The 16662-nt window shown below is 39.1% G+C and overlaps 1 protein-coding gene across 4 annotated transcripts in view; it reads left to right on the top strand.

Moving 5' to 3' along the window:
• KCNQ5 (potassium voltage-gated channel subfamily Q member 5) overlaps window positions 1-16662 on the top strand; it is a 456708-nt gene that overhangs the window by 373787 nt on the left and 66259 nt on the right. For all 4 annotated transcript variants that reach the window (XM_072965455.1, XM_072965458.1, XM_072965459.1 and 1 more), the window contains one exon: window positions 4881-4976. In XM_072965455.1, coding sequence (XP_072821556.1) covers window positions 4881-4976 — 96 coding nt within the window. The remainder of the gene's footprint in view (window positions 1-4880; window positions 4977-16662) is intronic.

Raw genomic sequence — 16662 nt, 5'->3', positions numbered from 1 at the left:
TCCTCCCTTGGCACGTAGATGCCATCTTCTCCCCGTGTCTTCACATCACTTCCCTCTGCCCACATCTGGGTCCAGATGTCCTCTCACAAGGACACCAGTCCTACTGGATTAGAACCCACCCTAATGACCTCACTGTAACTTAACTACCTCTGCAAAGACCTTCTTTCCAAATAAAGTCACACTCTGACATCCTGGGGATTAGGACTCCAACCTGTTGCTTTGGAGGGACACATTTAGCCCATCACAGAAACCTGGGGGCATTTCTCTGTCACCAACATGTGGGAAGAATTATCACACCTGGAAACATTCTGTGATGACCAGTGAAGTAATGAAGTCAAGTGCTGGTCACGAAGGAAACTTCCACAAAGTGTTACTTCCATTTTCCTCTGTGAATCTGGGAATCTGTGCTTCCTGTTGTAAGACCACAAAAGGAACGAGAGACAAAAAGGCATCTCACACAGTCGACAGAATCATCAACCTGAGTAATCCAGAACAGAGCAGAAATCCCCTTAATAACCAGGTTCGCTAGGGAAGTATCCTTAAACAACAAGACGCGGTCATGGGCTTTTTCCCCCAAAATAACAGCACCAGACACCTGCTCCTGTTGTGTTTATACCTCTTCCGAGGCCACACACATAACAGACCAGGTGGTCCCTCAAGAATGACAGACAAGGAAGGGGGTGACATCTAGGCTGTTCAAGTAGGCAACTGTGTGTGTGCACGCGCGTGCGCTCACAGGAGGGCTCCTTGAGGCTAATTCATAACCTCTTCCTAATTTAGAGAAAATTCTGATAAGCTGAGCTCTCTAGTCTCTCAAGTCTTGGAAGATTGTAAACAGCAAATCTGGAAGTAGGTGGACAGAAGAAACACTACAAGAAGAAGAAACAGTGGAGGACAAAGTACAGAGAGAATCTGTAAGAAGCAAGCAGATGTAAGAGTTCCAAAGGTGTGAAGACCTGGGGCCGCCCAGCGTGAAGGGCAGTGCCCCCACCCCAGGAGCTGACTGCACCCACCACTGCAAACACCCCGTCTCTGTAATGAACTTGGGACCATCCTGGGGAGGTTAAATCGTGTGGCTCTGTTAGGTGGAAGGTCAGAGACTAAGGAGTCATTCCTGGAAAGCTTTCCCAGTAAAGTGATTACAATTTTCACATGCAAAGTAAATTAATATATGTTGGAAATCTGAAAATCGTGTTGGCACAGAGCAGAACGTTCCCTAACAATGCCAGGAGAAGTAGACTTGACTGTGGGTCTTTCCACTGCAACCTCCCATTGGGTGCTAAGTTCTTACTTATTGAGTGAGGGACTCAGTGCTTCATGTACAGCTTCAGGTGGCTGGAAATGCCATATGCACCCGCTGGCCAGCAGTGTTGTCTGACTGAACTTTAGAGGAACATATTGACATGCTGAGAAAGTTGCAGGTGGACTGTGGGCCATCCCTTTCTGAGGTTCCTTCCCACCAGGAGACCCGAGGACTGAGAGAGAAGAACCTTTCCCCATCTTTCCCTCAAAACAGAAGGAGGCTTCTGCACATCACAGAGCCATGCAGACCACAAGATCCAGGCTCCACCAGGGTCCCCTCCTCTGAGTCCCACTGCATCTCTTGGCCAGGGAGAACACAGAGGCCACCCAGCCCCGACATTGCCCTGAGGGACAAGCCTTTGTCCACAATGGGATGCTCCCTTCCTTCCTGCTAAGAGTAATCTCAGTCTAGCCTGTTTGCCAAGTACGAAGTGCAAATAAGCTCTTGGAACCTGGAAGATAACATAGGATCAATATTTTGAATGTTTAACAAGACATGCTCTCAGGGGGAGGGTACAGCTCAGTGGCAGATAGAATGCAGGCTTAGCAGACATGAGGTCCTGAGTTCAATCCCTGGTACCTCTATACAAAAAAAAAAAAAAAAGACACGTTTTCTTCCTACTCGGTATTTATGCAGGACTTAGCAGAGGACTAAAACTTAAAACCTAAAAAAAAAAAAATTAATAAGATTAAAAAAATAAAACCTAAAAATTTAAGTTATCTAATCTTGGGAAATGAATAAAAGCAAAACTCAGTTTCTGAGAATTTGTATCTATTGGTATTGACATTTGAAGGAACAGTACGTAAGTTCTGTTTTTCATATACATACTTTTATAACTTATGGGAGATATATATATGACCTAATAGACTTTATTTTAGCAGACCTGTATTTATGTGTCTGAGCTATGTACTAAGAGGGGTGGAAGAAAATTGGATTGGAGCCGGGCTGAGATGATGCGCAGACCTGTTTTAATAACTGTTGTGATGTACAGTCTGGCTCAAGAGATATGGAGCAAACATTTGCCATCTACTAGTACCTGTTTCCAAGCAATGCCAGTGTGACTTTCACCACATTTTAAATTGTTTGGCAGGCCCTCAGTTTGCGGTACGCAGGGTCTGTCTTCATTTTCCAACAGGGACTTAACCCTGAACCTCATATTTACGTAATGAGTGTTCACAAATGGTAGCTATTGCTGTAACTTCAGTGTCTACAAAATCTAAATTATGCTGCATACGAGCAGATTATACACATACACACATGTAATGTAAATACATAATATACATAATATAAATATATGCTGTACATTCTGCTGCTTCATCATCTCTTACATGTTTAAACTTCATGAAAAATGGCATGAAAAGGAAGATAAATAAATCTCTCCTAAATGATCTTAAGTAGCAGAAAGAAAAATTTAGGAGTTACGGATGACTGCAGTTGACTTGGATTTGGGAATGGAGGGCCATTTCTATAACCTCTAAATGGAGGGAAATGTTGTTTAAATCTACAAATAAGATTCTACAGACCAGGGTTTCACAAAGCTTAGCTTGCTCGGTCATCACCTGTGTGAGATGTGGGCAAGGGTAGAGCTCACGGTAGAGCACGTGCTTAGCATGCAGGAGGTCCTGGGTTCAGTTCCCGGAACTGCCATTAAACATAAATTACTGTGTATATGTATTTACATGCAATGTATTGTAGATGTGCAGTCAAATTGTAATAATTCTACCCAATAAAACTGAAAAAATGAAAATAAATAAATACACTTAATTACCTCCTCCCCAAGACAAAAACCACCTGTGTGAGGAGAAAATCTCAAGACAGTCACTGAGAAAGAGAGATGGCAACAGAACCCCTGGTGTATTTTCTAATTTCATGGTGCAGGCATTCATCCTGATTAATAATGGAATAGATCACTGCTCACTAACAGCAACAGTACTACTGTATAACTGTATTATTAAACATAATTGCATTATTTATTATCTGGTCATTGTCACAGAGGTACTAGGAATTGTGAAATCTCAAGATAAGAAGGAGGGTTAAAGGTTATCCGGAGCCCGAAAATATCCTAGCCAAGTTGTCACCCACTGAGACTTAACACGTCCCAGGGACGAGAGACCCACCACCCCCTCAGGCAGCCTGTGCTGTCTTTGAGCAACTTCAAAAATACAAAGAAAAGAACAACCACCATTCCTTACCTACGGCAGATACTGACTTAGGGCTTATAAGATACCCGTTTCTAACCTAAGGTTTAGGCTCCTTGAAGTTTAATGAAAAGCTCATAATTTATAGCTAGCAAGTCACGTCCCAGACTTGAAAGCAGATGCTCCACATCCCATGCCAATAAAGTGGAGACATACAGCCCAGCCCAGAGACTGAATCTAGCTAACTCCAGAAGCCAAGCTCACCTCAAGGCTGAGACGAAGCATCTTGATTCCACAAGCTCAGACCAGAGCAAACTGAGAAGAGGGGCAGAGCAAAGAGCCAGAAGTTTGGCAAAACAAGATGATACGCAGAAGGAGGCAAACCAGCCAAAAACAACAACAACAACAAATATAAACATGGGAGGAACACGCTGATCTTACTCAGCCCCAGATCTGAATAGATGAGCCAAAACCAAACGGTAAGGAACACCACGAGCGTGAGGTTGGAACCCAGGAGAACAGGCGTGTGCTCCTGTCCTCACTGTCCAAACAGGCAAAGTGGAAAACGTTCTATGCCTCCAAAACCAAGTGTGTGTCTCATCTGGACAATGGTCCTTCCCCACTTTTGCTTTACTTTGGTAGGTGTAAACTTAGAGCATTGTGGAGGATTAAACTGGTACAGGTTTAAACACTCCATCTCCCATCATTTCATGAATGGGAAATATAAAATTTAGTAGTGTCATCAAAGTGCTAGGAAAAACTTCCATGTCCACATCGACAGGACATTAACATTAGTGAGTCCTGAATTTTAAATCCACCTCTGTCGGTCGCTGGATACGACCATTCTCTCTAGTTTAGACAAAAGGAAATGCTGGAGAGATTTGCAGATACACACTACTATGTATAAAATAGATAAACAGCAAGGTCCTACTGTATAGCACAGGGAACTATATTCAATACCTTGTAATAGCCTTTAATGGAAAAGAACATGAAAAGGAAAACATATATACTTGTAACTGAATCCCTATGCTGTACACCAGAAATTAACACAACATTGTAAGTCGATTATACTTCAATTAAAAAAATTTTAAAGAAATGACAGAGAGGCCAAGCCAAAATAAATTCTTTAAAAGGGTCATTTTCATTTGTAATTAGTGCCTCCCACTATACCAGAAGAGACTGTCATGGCAACGCCTGGTTGATTTCCTAAAGAATACAATTTGTTCCATTTCTTACCCAACAAGTTGCCATTGGCCGATGATGTTACAATAAGAGGAAATAGTGTTGGTTTTCGTAAGTAGTAAGTTTATGGACTGGTGGCTTACTGTTTGTCTTTTCTCAGACTTATTTTAGAGGAATTTATTTTTTTTAATATTTGTATCATTTAATGGTGCTTTGGGGGAAAAAAAATTAAGTCCTATTTTTGTATTTTGTTCCAGGGCATTCTTGGCTCAGGTTTTGCATTAAAAGTACAAGAACAGCACCGCCAGAAACACTTTGAGAAAAGAAGGAACCCAGCTGCCAACCTCATTCAGGTAAATGTCAGGATGGTAGGTAGAGGGAAGTTCTGTCCTTGGAAGCGTTTGTGGGGTCAGGTTCCAATCTCTAAATGACATAGCTTAGAAGAGCTACTCTTCTATTTTGTTTTTAAAAAGTGAAGCTAGAACTTAATGTACAGTCTTGAATTTGGGCAAGTGTGCTCCCCTCCCAAACAGAAAAATAATATATATGTTCAATAGATGGTCCTCACTCGATGCGGATTAATTAACCGAGCCAGCAAGCCGGTGCCGAGGCTGGCCAAGGGGTTGCTTGTGATTGACTTGGCGAAATGTAATTGATCATTAAGTGATGGAACAGAGTGGGGCACTGTTCCCCACATCACAGTCACAAACGCTGATGAGTGCGGCTGTTCTGAAGAACAGCGCATTTATTTAGAATGTCAAGGTTTAGCACTTTCGAAATCACTTTTAATGCCATCTAGAGCAATAACTTGAAATAGTTATCTTATTTTAAAAGCTGGTGGAATTATGGAATCCATCCATGTTTGAGTGTATGAAATAATGGGCATATTATTTGAAGCTAACTCATAACACATGAGTTGCTGAGCGTTTCATTTTCTTGTCAATAACTCAGGAATTGCTTTAGCACTGAAAGGAATGCTTCTCTTTTTGCCTTCTGGATCTTTGTGGAGTAGAACCATCCTAGGAGCAGGATGGTTCTGCTTATTTCAAAATCACAAAATAAGGGGGGAGGGTATAGCTCAGTGGTAGCATGCATGCTTAGGTCCTGGGTTCAGTCCCCAGTACCTCCATCAAATATAAATAAACCTAATTACCTTCCCCCCCCACAAAAAAATCACTAAATATATTTTTCTCTGGATCCACACTGTGAGGTTTACATTTAATTACAGACTAGATGATTATCCAATCTAAACTTCTTCCCCAGACCCCCTGCCTGCCAGGTAGTGGAAGATTCAGAACTCCTAGACCACAGGGCTTTGGGGTGGTGACCTGAGGTGCGAGAGGGTTGTCTTCGTGGGATAGTAATAAGAACATTGTTTCAATTTACATTGTAGGTTTGCATGGTGGATTGGGGGTGGGGGTGACCACAACAGAACTCTACCATAGCCTTTATCTGTGGCCTTTATGTGTGGCTGGACATCCAGCACCTCCAATAGACAAAGCAAGAGAATGAAGGAGAGGGTCGTCCTTACACCACGAATGAACCTGTGGTATCAGATGACTATGTGAGGATGCTAATTTCTAAATCAAGCCATTCTGTGACTACTGACAAGGAAACAGACCAAGGGCCACTAAAGACAAAGGAAACTTTGTTTTCTTGAAGGGAAAGATCCTTGAGTATTGGAGTTTAAGATCTGAGGCCAGATGATGACGTCATTACGGAAGGGGTGTTCCACCCTCCCATGTGCACCCACCGTGCCGGGGCCGGGAGCCGTCCATCCTCTGGTGCTTCTTAACTGGTTATGAGCTTTTCTATTTTTTTTTTTAAATTTTGAATAGCCAAAGATAGTGTTTATATTTTTTCTAATTTTTTTCAAATTATTTTTTTCCTTCCAGTTTTATGAGATATAATTGACATACACTGTATACTTTTGAGGGGGTGGGTGGAGGAAGTAATTAGGTTTCTTTTTTTAATGGAGCTACTGGGGATTGACCTAGGACTTCGTGCATGCTAGGCATGCACTCTACCTCTGAGCTATACCCTCCCCACTGCCTATTTCCATACTTCTGATATTTTTCTCCTTACTATTATTGTCCTTCAATTGCCCTTTGATTTATATCTCTTTTTGTTTGTTATGTTTTTTGTTTTTGCTTTGTTTTTATAGAAGTGCATTGATTTCCAATATTAGTTTCAGGTGTACAGCAAAGCGATTCAGTTATACATATATATTTTCTTTTCAGATTCTTTCCCATTGTAGGTTATTATGAGAAATGGAATATAGTTCCCTGTGCTCTAGCATAGGGCCTTGTTATTTATCTATCTTTTACTTCCAGAACAATGCTTTCCAACTTTATTCGATGGGTTCTTTGCATCCACTCAGCCTCCAAGCCTCGTCTACACAGGGAACCAGTGATACATCTTATAGGTATCTAGGCTACTTGCTCTCAGGAGAATGGAGATGCTATTGTCATGAATAAAGCTCAAATTTATTTAAAATCCTTACTTAACTATTTATTAGCTTTTCAGATTGTGTATTTTCTCAGTCACCATGTGCTCAAAGTACAGCCCCTTCTGTGTACACATCCTTGATACTTCTGGCTATAAAAGGGGACTCTATCAAAAAAATCTGAGACTATCAGCTGTTCTGTTAGAAAGTGGAGCCCTTTGAGGAACATCTTAGGCCTGTATCCCTCGCGACGATACACTTAGAGCCGTGCTACCCCGTGTGGCAGCCAGTAGCTGCAGGGGGCTGCTTACGTTTAGAAATTCAGTTCCTTGCTGATGCTGGCCACATGTCAAGCGTCCCATAGCCATGAGTGGCTGTTTGCCATCATACTGCACAAGACTGATACAGAGAATGATAAGAGGAACTTTCCTGATCTAACTTTTAATTAACCACCAAGTTGTGCAAAACAGATTTCCAATTGAACCTGAAAAACTAGATTACTATTCCTTCAGCAAATCTTTGGACCAGAAGCATGTGTACATCGATAGCCAGAGCAAGGCAAAGTCTTCCTCACAGGCCACCCATAAAAAGTGAAGAGGCTGGGGGGAAGGTATAGCCCAGTGGTAGGTAGAGTGTATGCCTAGTGTGCACAAGGTCCTGAGTTCAATTCCCAGTCCCTCCAGCCAATAAATAAATAAACCTAATTCCCTTCTCCCTCTCCAAAAAAAAGAAAAAAAATTTAAGTGAAGAGTCTGAACAGTTTTACTTAAATATCTAGAATTTTATACAGAGGGGATAGCTCAGTGGTAGAGTGACTGCCTAGCATGTACAAGGTCCTGGGTTCAATCCCCAGTACCTCCACTTAAAAAAAAATAAGTATGTAAATAAATAAATTACCTCCTCCCCCTTAAAAAAATCTAGAATTTTATTTTAGGAAACTGGGTTATGTAACATATATTGTGATCTATAACAGCTTGTACCAAGGTGGGTAACAATGGAGTGAAATCATTCATTTCTTTCAAATTTAAAACTCTAGCTTATGTGTTATTCTGAACAAGAAAGATTATAAAGTGAAAGGCTTGAAATACTTTTAAGATCTAATCATAGTTTCATTAAAGTAGAATCTACTAATTTAAAAAGCAACTGTTTAAATCAACTAGGCTTCAGCAAAAATTTTTTTAAGTTAAAAAAAATTTTAAGTGAAAATAAAACTTGATTTTCAGTACAAAAAAAAGGCCCTAAACTTATTTTGAACTGTATTTTTTAAAAAGTGGAATAGACATGTAATAAAGCAAATATGTAATAGGTTAATTATGGACTCTTAGTAGCAAATATATGAGTCTTACCTGTACAATTCTTTCAGCTTTTCTGTACATTAGAAAAGTTTGTTGTTTTTTTTAACATTTTTTATTGATTTATAATCATTTTACAATGTTGTGTCAAATTCCAGTGTTCAGCACAATTTTTCAGTCATTCATGGACATATACACACTCATTGTCACATTTTTTTCTCTGTGATTTATCATAACATTTTGTGTATACTTCCCTGTGCTATACAGTGTAATCTTGTTTATCTATTCTACAATTTTGAAATCCCAGTCTATCCCTTCCCACCCTCTACCCCTCTGGTAACCACAAGTCTGTATTCTCTGTCCATGAGTCTATTTCTGTCCTGTATTTATGCTTTGTTTTTGTTTGTTTATTTGTTTTTGTTTTTGTTTTTTGGATTCCACATATGAGCGATCTCATATGGTATTTTTCTTTCTCTTTCTGGCTTACTTCACTTAGAATGACATTCTCTAGGAGCATCCATGTTGCTGCAAATGGCATTATGTTGTCGGTTTTTATGGCTGAGTAGTATTCCATTGTATAAATATACCACCTCTTCTTTATCCAGTCACCTGTTGATGGACATTTAGGCTGTTTCTGTGTTTTGGCTATTGTAAATGGTGCTGCTATGAACATTGGGGTACAGGTGTCATCCTGAAGTAGATTTCCTTCTGGATACAAGCCCAGGAGTGGGATTCCTGGGTCATATGGTAAGTCTATTCCTAGTCTTTTGAGGAATCTCCACACTGTTTTCCATAGTGGCTGCACCAAACTGCATTCCCACCAGCAGTGTAGGAGGGTTCCCCTTTCTCCACAGCCTCTCCAGCATTTGTCATTTTTGGATTTTTGAATGACGGCCATTCTGACTGGTGTGAGGTGATACCTCATTGTAGTTTTGATTTGCATTTCTCTGATAATTAGTGATATTGAACATTTTTTCATGTGCTTTTTGATCATTTGTATGTCTTCCTTGGAGAATTGCTTGTTTAGGTCTTCTGCCCATTTTTGGATTGGGTTGTTTATTTTTTTCTTACTGAGTCGTATGAGCTGCTTATATATTTTGGAGATCAAGCCTTTGTCGGTTTCACTTGCAAAAATTTTCTCCCATTCCGTAGGTTTTCTTCTTGTTTTATTTCTGGTTTCCTTTGCTCTGCAGAAGCTTGTAAGTTTCATTAGGTCCCATTTGTTTATTCTTGCTTTTATTTCTTCTAGGAGAAAATTTTTGAAATGTATGTCAGATAATGTTTTGCCTATGTTTTCCTCTAGGAGGTTTATTGTATCCTGTCTTATGTTTAAGTCTTTAATCCATTTTGAGTTGATATTTGTATATGGTGTAAGGGTGTGTTCTAGCTTCATTGTTTTACATGCTGCTGTCCAGTTTTCCCAACACCATTTGCTGAAGAGACTGTCTTTATTCCATTGTATATTCTTGCCTCCTTTGTCGAAGATTAGTTGACCAAAGGTTTGTGGGTTCATTTCTGGGCTCTCTATTCTGTTCCATTGGTCCATATGTCTGTTTTGGTACCAATACCATGCTGTCTTGATGACTGTAGCTCTATAGTATTGTCTGAAGTCTGGGAGAGTTATTCCTCCAGCCTCTTTCTTTCTCTTCAGTAATGCTTTAGCAATTCTAGGTCTTTGATGGTTCCATATAAATTTTATTGATTTGTTCTAGTTCTGTGAAATATGTCCTGGGTAATTGGATAGGGATTGCATTAAATCGGTAGATTGCCTTGGGCAGTGTGACCATTTTAACAATATTGATTCTTCCAATCCAAGAGCATGGAATATCTTTCCATTTTTTAAAGTCTTCTTTAATTTCCTTCATCAATGGTTTATAGTTTTCTGTGTATAATTCTTTCGCCTCCTTGGTTAGATTTATTCCCAGATATTTTATTACTTTGGGTGCTATTTTAAAGGGGATTGTTTCTTTACTTTCTTTTTCTGTTGATTTATCGTTAGTGTAAAGAAAGGCAACTGATTTTTGAACATTAATTTTGTAACCTGCTACCTTGCTGAATTCTTCGATCAGCTCTAGTAGCTTTTTTGTGGACCTTTTAGGGTTTTCTATATATAGTAACATGTCGTCAGCATATAATGACACTTTTACCTCTTCTTTTCCAATTTGGATCCCTTTTATTTCTTTCTTGGTAAAACAAATAAATATTTGTACAAGCAAAAAAAAGGCAATTATTCTCCCTGTCCAAGTGTAATTAACTTATTACACATAGGAATAATAATAGATTTATTAAATGTAATCACTGTTTTTCCTTGCTGTAACCCCTATCCAGAACTCAGGGCTTTATGCTTGATTATACATTGTAGAATTTATTTTTAAGGATGCTTTCGGTTAAAAAGCAAGCCTCATTTGTTGATCCACTCCTTTTCCTACCCAGTAAACCTGCCTTGGTTTGCTGAGCACACAAAGCATCAAGACCAAGAACAAGCGCATTTGTTTTAAGCCAGAGCCACTCTCTTTCCATAGGGGCACTGGAGATGCCCAGATTGCTTTGTCACTTGGTCGTCGAGACAACTAAATTAACCAGCATGTCAGGGTTTCAGGAAAACGTTTAAAAGCCCAGCAGCGCGGAGGACATTTGTCTGTGTCAATATCGCCACGTGATTCATTTAAATAAACTTTTTCTTTCAAGTGGAGCAGTCTGGGAAAAGAAAGCAGCTCTCAGTAACGTTTTGAATTCCTGCCCAAATGCCACAGCTTTTATTAATAATGCCTAAGACTTTCGAAGTGCTTCTTGGTTTGCAGAGTGTTTCTGATACATTATGTCACTTAATCCTCAGGACAAGCCTGGAAGGAGCTAGGACTCAAATCCCCAGTGTCTGAATCAGAATCCTTTATGCCTTTCAAACAGCAGCACTTACAGCCTCAGAAATGTTACTGAAGCCTTGGGATGAGCATCTCAAGACACTTCAAGATGGGGAGGGTACTGCTCAGTGGTAGAGTGTGCTTAGCATGCACGAGGTCCTGGGTGCAATCCCCAGTACCTCCATTAAAATAAATACACCTGATTACCTCTGCCCCTCCCCCAAAAAATGAGTAAATAAATAAAAAACAATTTTTAAAAGAAGGGGGTTATAGCTCAGTGGTAGAGTGCACGCTCAGCACATTTGAGGTCCTGGGTTCAAACCCCAGTACCTCCATTAAAATAAATAAATAAATAAATAAGCCAAATTACCACCCCCCCATAAATAAATAAATAAGAAATTGCCACTTTAAAAAATAGAAAGAAGGAAAACAAAAAAGCAACAAATATTTTTTTTAGTAAAAATTGAAGGGGTTGCCACAGAGAAACAAAAATTAGTAAGAAGTGAGGTGGGGGAAGGGATTCCTGGTTTTCATCCTGAATCTTTTAGTTCTCTGAGTTCTTAAATTCCGTACCTTGAAAAAGACATCAATTCTACGTTAATTATACTTTTGGATGGTGAGCTGAAATTAAAATTTCCAGAAAAGGTCAAATGCGCCGTAATGGCAAGACACCAAACAATATAAGCGAAATACTCCGTAAAAACTTAATCATCCTGAGGTTGTGCTTATAATTACAGACCAAAGTCTGAGTTTCTTTGGCTGCCTCGAGGACCAGGGTCGCTTGGTAAATGACGATTTGGCTTCCATTTTGCTTCCTGTTGACTTATCCGTGGGAGTAGATGCACTGTGCAGATTAAATCCCTCTGGGCATTCTTTTTTCTCTTGCCAACCACCGTGTGATTTTGGCTTTAAATATGGGAGCATCTTGAGCATGTGGCTGTGGCCTTGAGTTTCAGCAGCAGAAGCAGTTACTGAGAGAGAGAGCTGGGACAGGACAAAGTTATTAGGGTGGAGGGGTGAGAGGGCCCCACTCCCCACCTCCATCCTGGCTGCTAACCTGCCTCGGCCCTGAGACAGACGCCCCTTGCTCCCTCTCTGCTTCCCATTTACAAGATGTTCTTAGGAGAAGAGCAATGAAGGGCATAAGAGCTTAGCTGTTGAGGTCAATTGAAGAAGAGCAAGAAGCCCAGTCTCAATGTTAAGAAAATTTTCAATTTTCTAAGAGTGGCCTCTTTGGCTCCCCGTTCTTCAGAGCATTGGCAAGCAATGTCTTGGTCCCATTTTCTGTCATCTTGTTGTTTGGGATTCTTTTTTGTCATTGTTATCTAGCAATGCCCAGACCTGCTTTGTACTTCCTAGTTCTACCTGAGTCCTGTTTTCAAGTTACCTGAGTTCACATGTATGTGATGCCTTTTATGAAAACTGTCTAATTAAAGCAGCCATCTCAGACAACAAGAACCTACTGTATAGCACAGGGAACTCTATTCAATTTCCTGTAATAACATACCATGGAAAAGAATCTGAAAAGAAAATATATACATGTATTATATGTATAACTGAATCACTTTGCTGTACACCTGAAACTAACATTATAAATCAACTACACTTCAGTAAAAAGTTTTTTTCAAAAAAGCAGCCATCTCTGCTGTCAAGGCACGGGAGGGTCTCTGGCCTTCACTACAGAAGAAGCTGCAACAATAAACCCATGTGTTTTTAGTGACTAGTTAAATCGCTCTGTAGATTGTGTTGGTGCAGTATTTGCAAGAACTAAAATCTCAAGATAATACAATGATAATTGCTTCATTCTCTAGAAGATGCCAAGATGCTTTTTGTTAAGTCTTTGCAGATTTTTAGGTTAAATCAACGTGTGAGCAAGGCTCCAGGCCTTGGGAGCCCACTTTAATTATTTAAACCTTCCTTAATAATATAAAAAGCCCTCAGGCCCTACCATGTATTTTTCTAGTTTTTTATATCCCTTCTTGAACACTTTATTAAAGTCTAATGCGATGGAATACAGCACATACCCTAAGAAAACTGAGTGCTGCTGTGTAGCCAGCACCCGGTAAAGAAGCAGATCGTGACCCGGACCTCCGCACACTCTCTCTCAACCTCTGTCCCCCATGGGGCCCTGCTGTGCCGTCTCCCAACAGCAGAGATTAGCTTCCCTGTTTTGTACCTTTGTGTCTTGCTGCTCTCCCTCAGTGTTGTTGATGGAAGGGTCATCCATATTGTTGAGCGCAGTTAAGGTGCACCATGACTATCCTCTTTCGTTAGGCTGACATAGTGCAGCTCATCACTTTACTGTGCTGTTCATCACTGAGCATTTCCAACTTTGCTTTATTAACAGTAGATTTGGGGGAAGTAATTCAAGAATAGTCAGTTTACAAAGTTGTATCAATTTCTGGTGCACATTATAATAGTTCAGCCATACATATACCTACATATATTCCTTTTCATATTCTTTTTCATTATAGCTTACTACAAGATATTGAATATAGTTCCCTGTGCTATACAGTAAAAACTTGTTGTTCATCTGTTTTATATAAAGTAGTTAGTATCTGCAAATTTCAAACTCCCAATTTATCCCTTCCCACCCTCTTCATCCCCCCACCCCCTGCTGGTAACTATAAGTTTGTTTTCTATGTCTGTGAGTCTGTTTCCGTTTTGTAAATAAGTTCATTTGCCTTTTTTTTTTTTTTTAAGATTGTCAAGGAATCTCCATACTGTTTTGTTTTCTATAGTGGCTGCACCAATTTACATTCCCACCAACAGTGTGGGAAGGTTCCCTCTTCTCCACACCTCTCGAGCATTTGCTATTTGTAGACTTTTTAATGATGGCTATTCTGAATGGTGTGAGGTGATACCCCATTGTAGTTTTGATTTGCATTTCTCTGATAATTAGCAATATTGAACATCTTTTCATGTGCCTATTGGTCATTTGTACGTCTTCATTGGAGAATTGCTTGTTTAGGTCTTCTGCCCATTTTTGGATTGGGTTGTTTGGTTGTTTCTTATTAAGTTGTGTATATCCTGGTAGTTAAGCCCTTGTCAGTCACATCGTTTGCAAATATTTTCTCCCAGTCCATAGGTTGTCTTTCATTATATGGTTTCCTTTGCTGTGCAAGAGCTTTTAAGTTTGATTAGGTCCCATTTGTTTATTTTTGCTTTCATTTCTATTGCCTTGGGAGACTGACCTAGGAAAACATTGCTTTATGTCAGATGACGTTTTGCCCATGTTCTCTTCAAGAAGATTTATGGTGTCCTGTCTTATGTTTAAGTCTTCTAAGCCATTTTGAGTTTATTTGTGTGTATGGTGTAAGGGAGTGTTTTATCTTCATTGATTTACATGCTGCTGTCCAGTCTTCCCAACACCACCTGCTGAAGAGACTGCCTTTTCTCCATTGTATATGCTTGCCTCCTTTGTCAGAGATTCATTGACTGTAGGTGTGTGGGTTTATTTCTGAGCTCTCTATTCTGCTCTTGATCCATATGTCTGTTTTTTGTAAAATACCATGCTGTTTTGATTACTGTAGCTCTGTAGTATTGTCTGAAATCTGGGAGGGTTATTCCTCCAGCTTCATTCTTTATCTTCAGTATTGCTTTGGCAATTCTGGGTCTTTTATAATTCCATATAAATTTTAGGACTATTTGTTCTAGTACTGTGAAAAAATGTCATGGGTAATTTGATAGGAATCACATTAAATCTGTAGATTTCTTTGAGTAATATGGCCATTTTAACAATATTTTCCTCTAATCCAAAATCATGGGACATCTTCACATTTCTTTGAATCATCTTCAGTTTCTTTTATCAGTATTTTATATTTCTCAGCATATAAGTTTTTCACCTCCTTGGTCACTCTTACTCCTAAGTATTTTATTTTTTATGCATTTTAAAAGGGATTTTTTTCCACTTTCCCTTTCTGATATTCCATTGTTAGTGGGAAGAAATGCAGCAGATTTCTGTATGTTAACCTTGTGTCCTGCTACCTTGCTGAGTTTGCTTTATCAGTTCTAGTAGTTTTTGTGTGGAATCTTTAGGTTTTTCTACATATTGTATCATGTTACTTGCATATAGTGACAATTTTACCTCTCCTCTTACAATTTAGATACCTTTTCTTTCTTTTTTTTCTTTTTTTCTTTTTTTGTCTGATTGCTGTGGCTAGGACTTCCAATGCTATGTTTAATAGAAGTGGTGAGAGTGGGCATCCTTGTCTTGTTCCAGACTTTAGCAGGAAAGCTTTCAGCTTTTCACCATTGAGTATTATGTTGGCTGTGGGTTTGTCATAAATGACTTTAAATATGTTGAGATATGGTTCCTCTATACCCACTTTGGAAGAGTTTTTATCATGAATGAGTGCTAAATTTTATCAAATGCTTCTTTGTCATCTATTGAGATGGTCACATGGCTTTGTCATTTCTTTTGTTTATGTGGTATATCACATTGTTTGATTTGGGATCCTTGTGACTCTGAGATGAATCTGACTTGATTGTAGTATATGTTTTTTTTAATGTACTGTTGGACTCGGTTTGCTAATATATTGTTGAGGATTTTTGGATCAACTTTCACCGAAGATACTGACCTGTAATTTTCTTTTTTGGTGTTGTCTTTGTCTGTTTTTGGTATCAGGGTGATGGTGGCTTCATAGAATGGCTTTGGGAGTATTCTCTCCTCTTCAATCTTTTGGAAGAATTTGAGAAGAATCCCATAGATTTTGTATCGTTGTGTTTTCATTTTCATTTATCTCAAAGTGTTTTTAAATTTCCTCTTTAATTTCATCTTTGGCCCATTGGTTTTTTAGTAGCATGTCATTTAGTCTCCATGTAATTTTTTTTTCCTTCATTATTCTTTTTGTGGTTAATTTCTAGTTTCATGCTGTTGTAGTCAGAAAAAATGCTTGAAATAATTCCTATATTCTTAAATTTGTTGGAGCATGTTTTATGTCCTAGTATGTCATCTATCCTAGAGAATGTTCCATGTGCACTTGAGAAGAATGTTTATTCTGGGGTCTTGGATGTAATGTCCTGAAAATATCGATTAAGTCGAACTGTTCTATTATGTCATTTAGGATCTTTGTTGCCTTATTGTTTTTCTGTCTGGAAGATCTGTCCATTGATGCTAGTGGGGTGTCAGATTCTCCAAATATTATTGTGCTCCTGTCAATTTCCCCCTTTATGTCTGTTAGTATTTGTTTTATGTATTTAGGTGCTCCTATATTGGGTGCATGTATGTTAACAAGTGTAATATTTTCTTCTTGTATTGATTGTTTTATCATTATATAGTGTCCTTCTTTATCTTTCTTTATGGCCTTTGTTTTAAAGTCTACTTTGTATGATATTATTATTGCTACCCCAGCTTTCTTGTCATTTCCATTTGCGTGAAATATCTTTTTCCATCCCCTCACTTTCAATCTGTGTGTGTCCTTCACTCTAAAGTGAGTTT

The sequence above is a fragment of the Vicugna pacos genome, chromosome 8, assembly GCF_048564905.1.
Source record: "Vicugna pacos chromosome 8, VicPac4, whole genome shotgun sequence".
In the NCBI taxonomy this organism is placed as follows: Eukaryota; Metazoa; Chordata; class Mammalia; order Artiodactyla; family Camelidae; genus Vicugna; species Vicugna pacos.
This window is presented reverse-complemented; position numbering and strand designations above follow the sequence as displayed.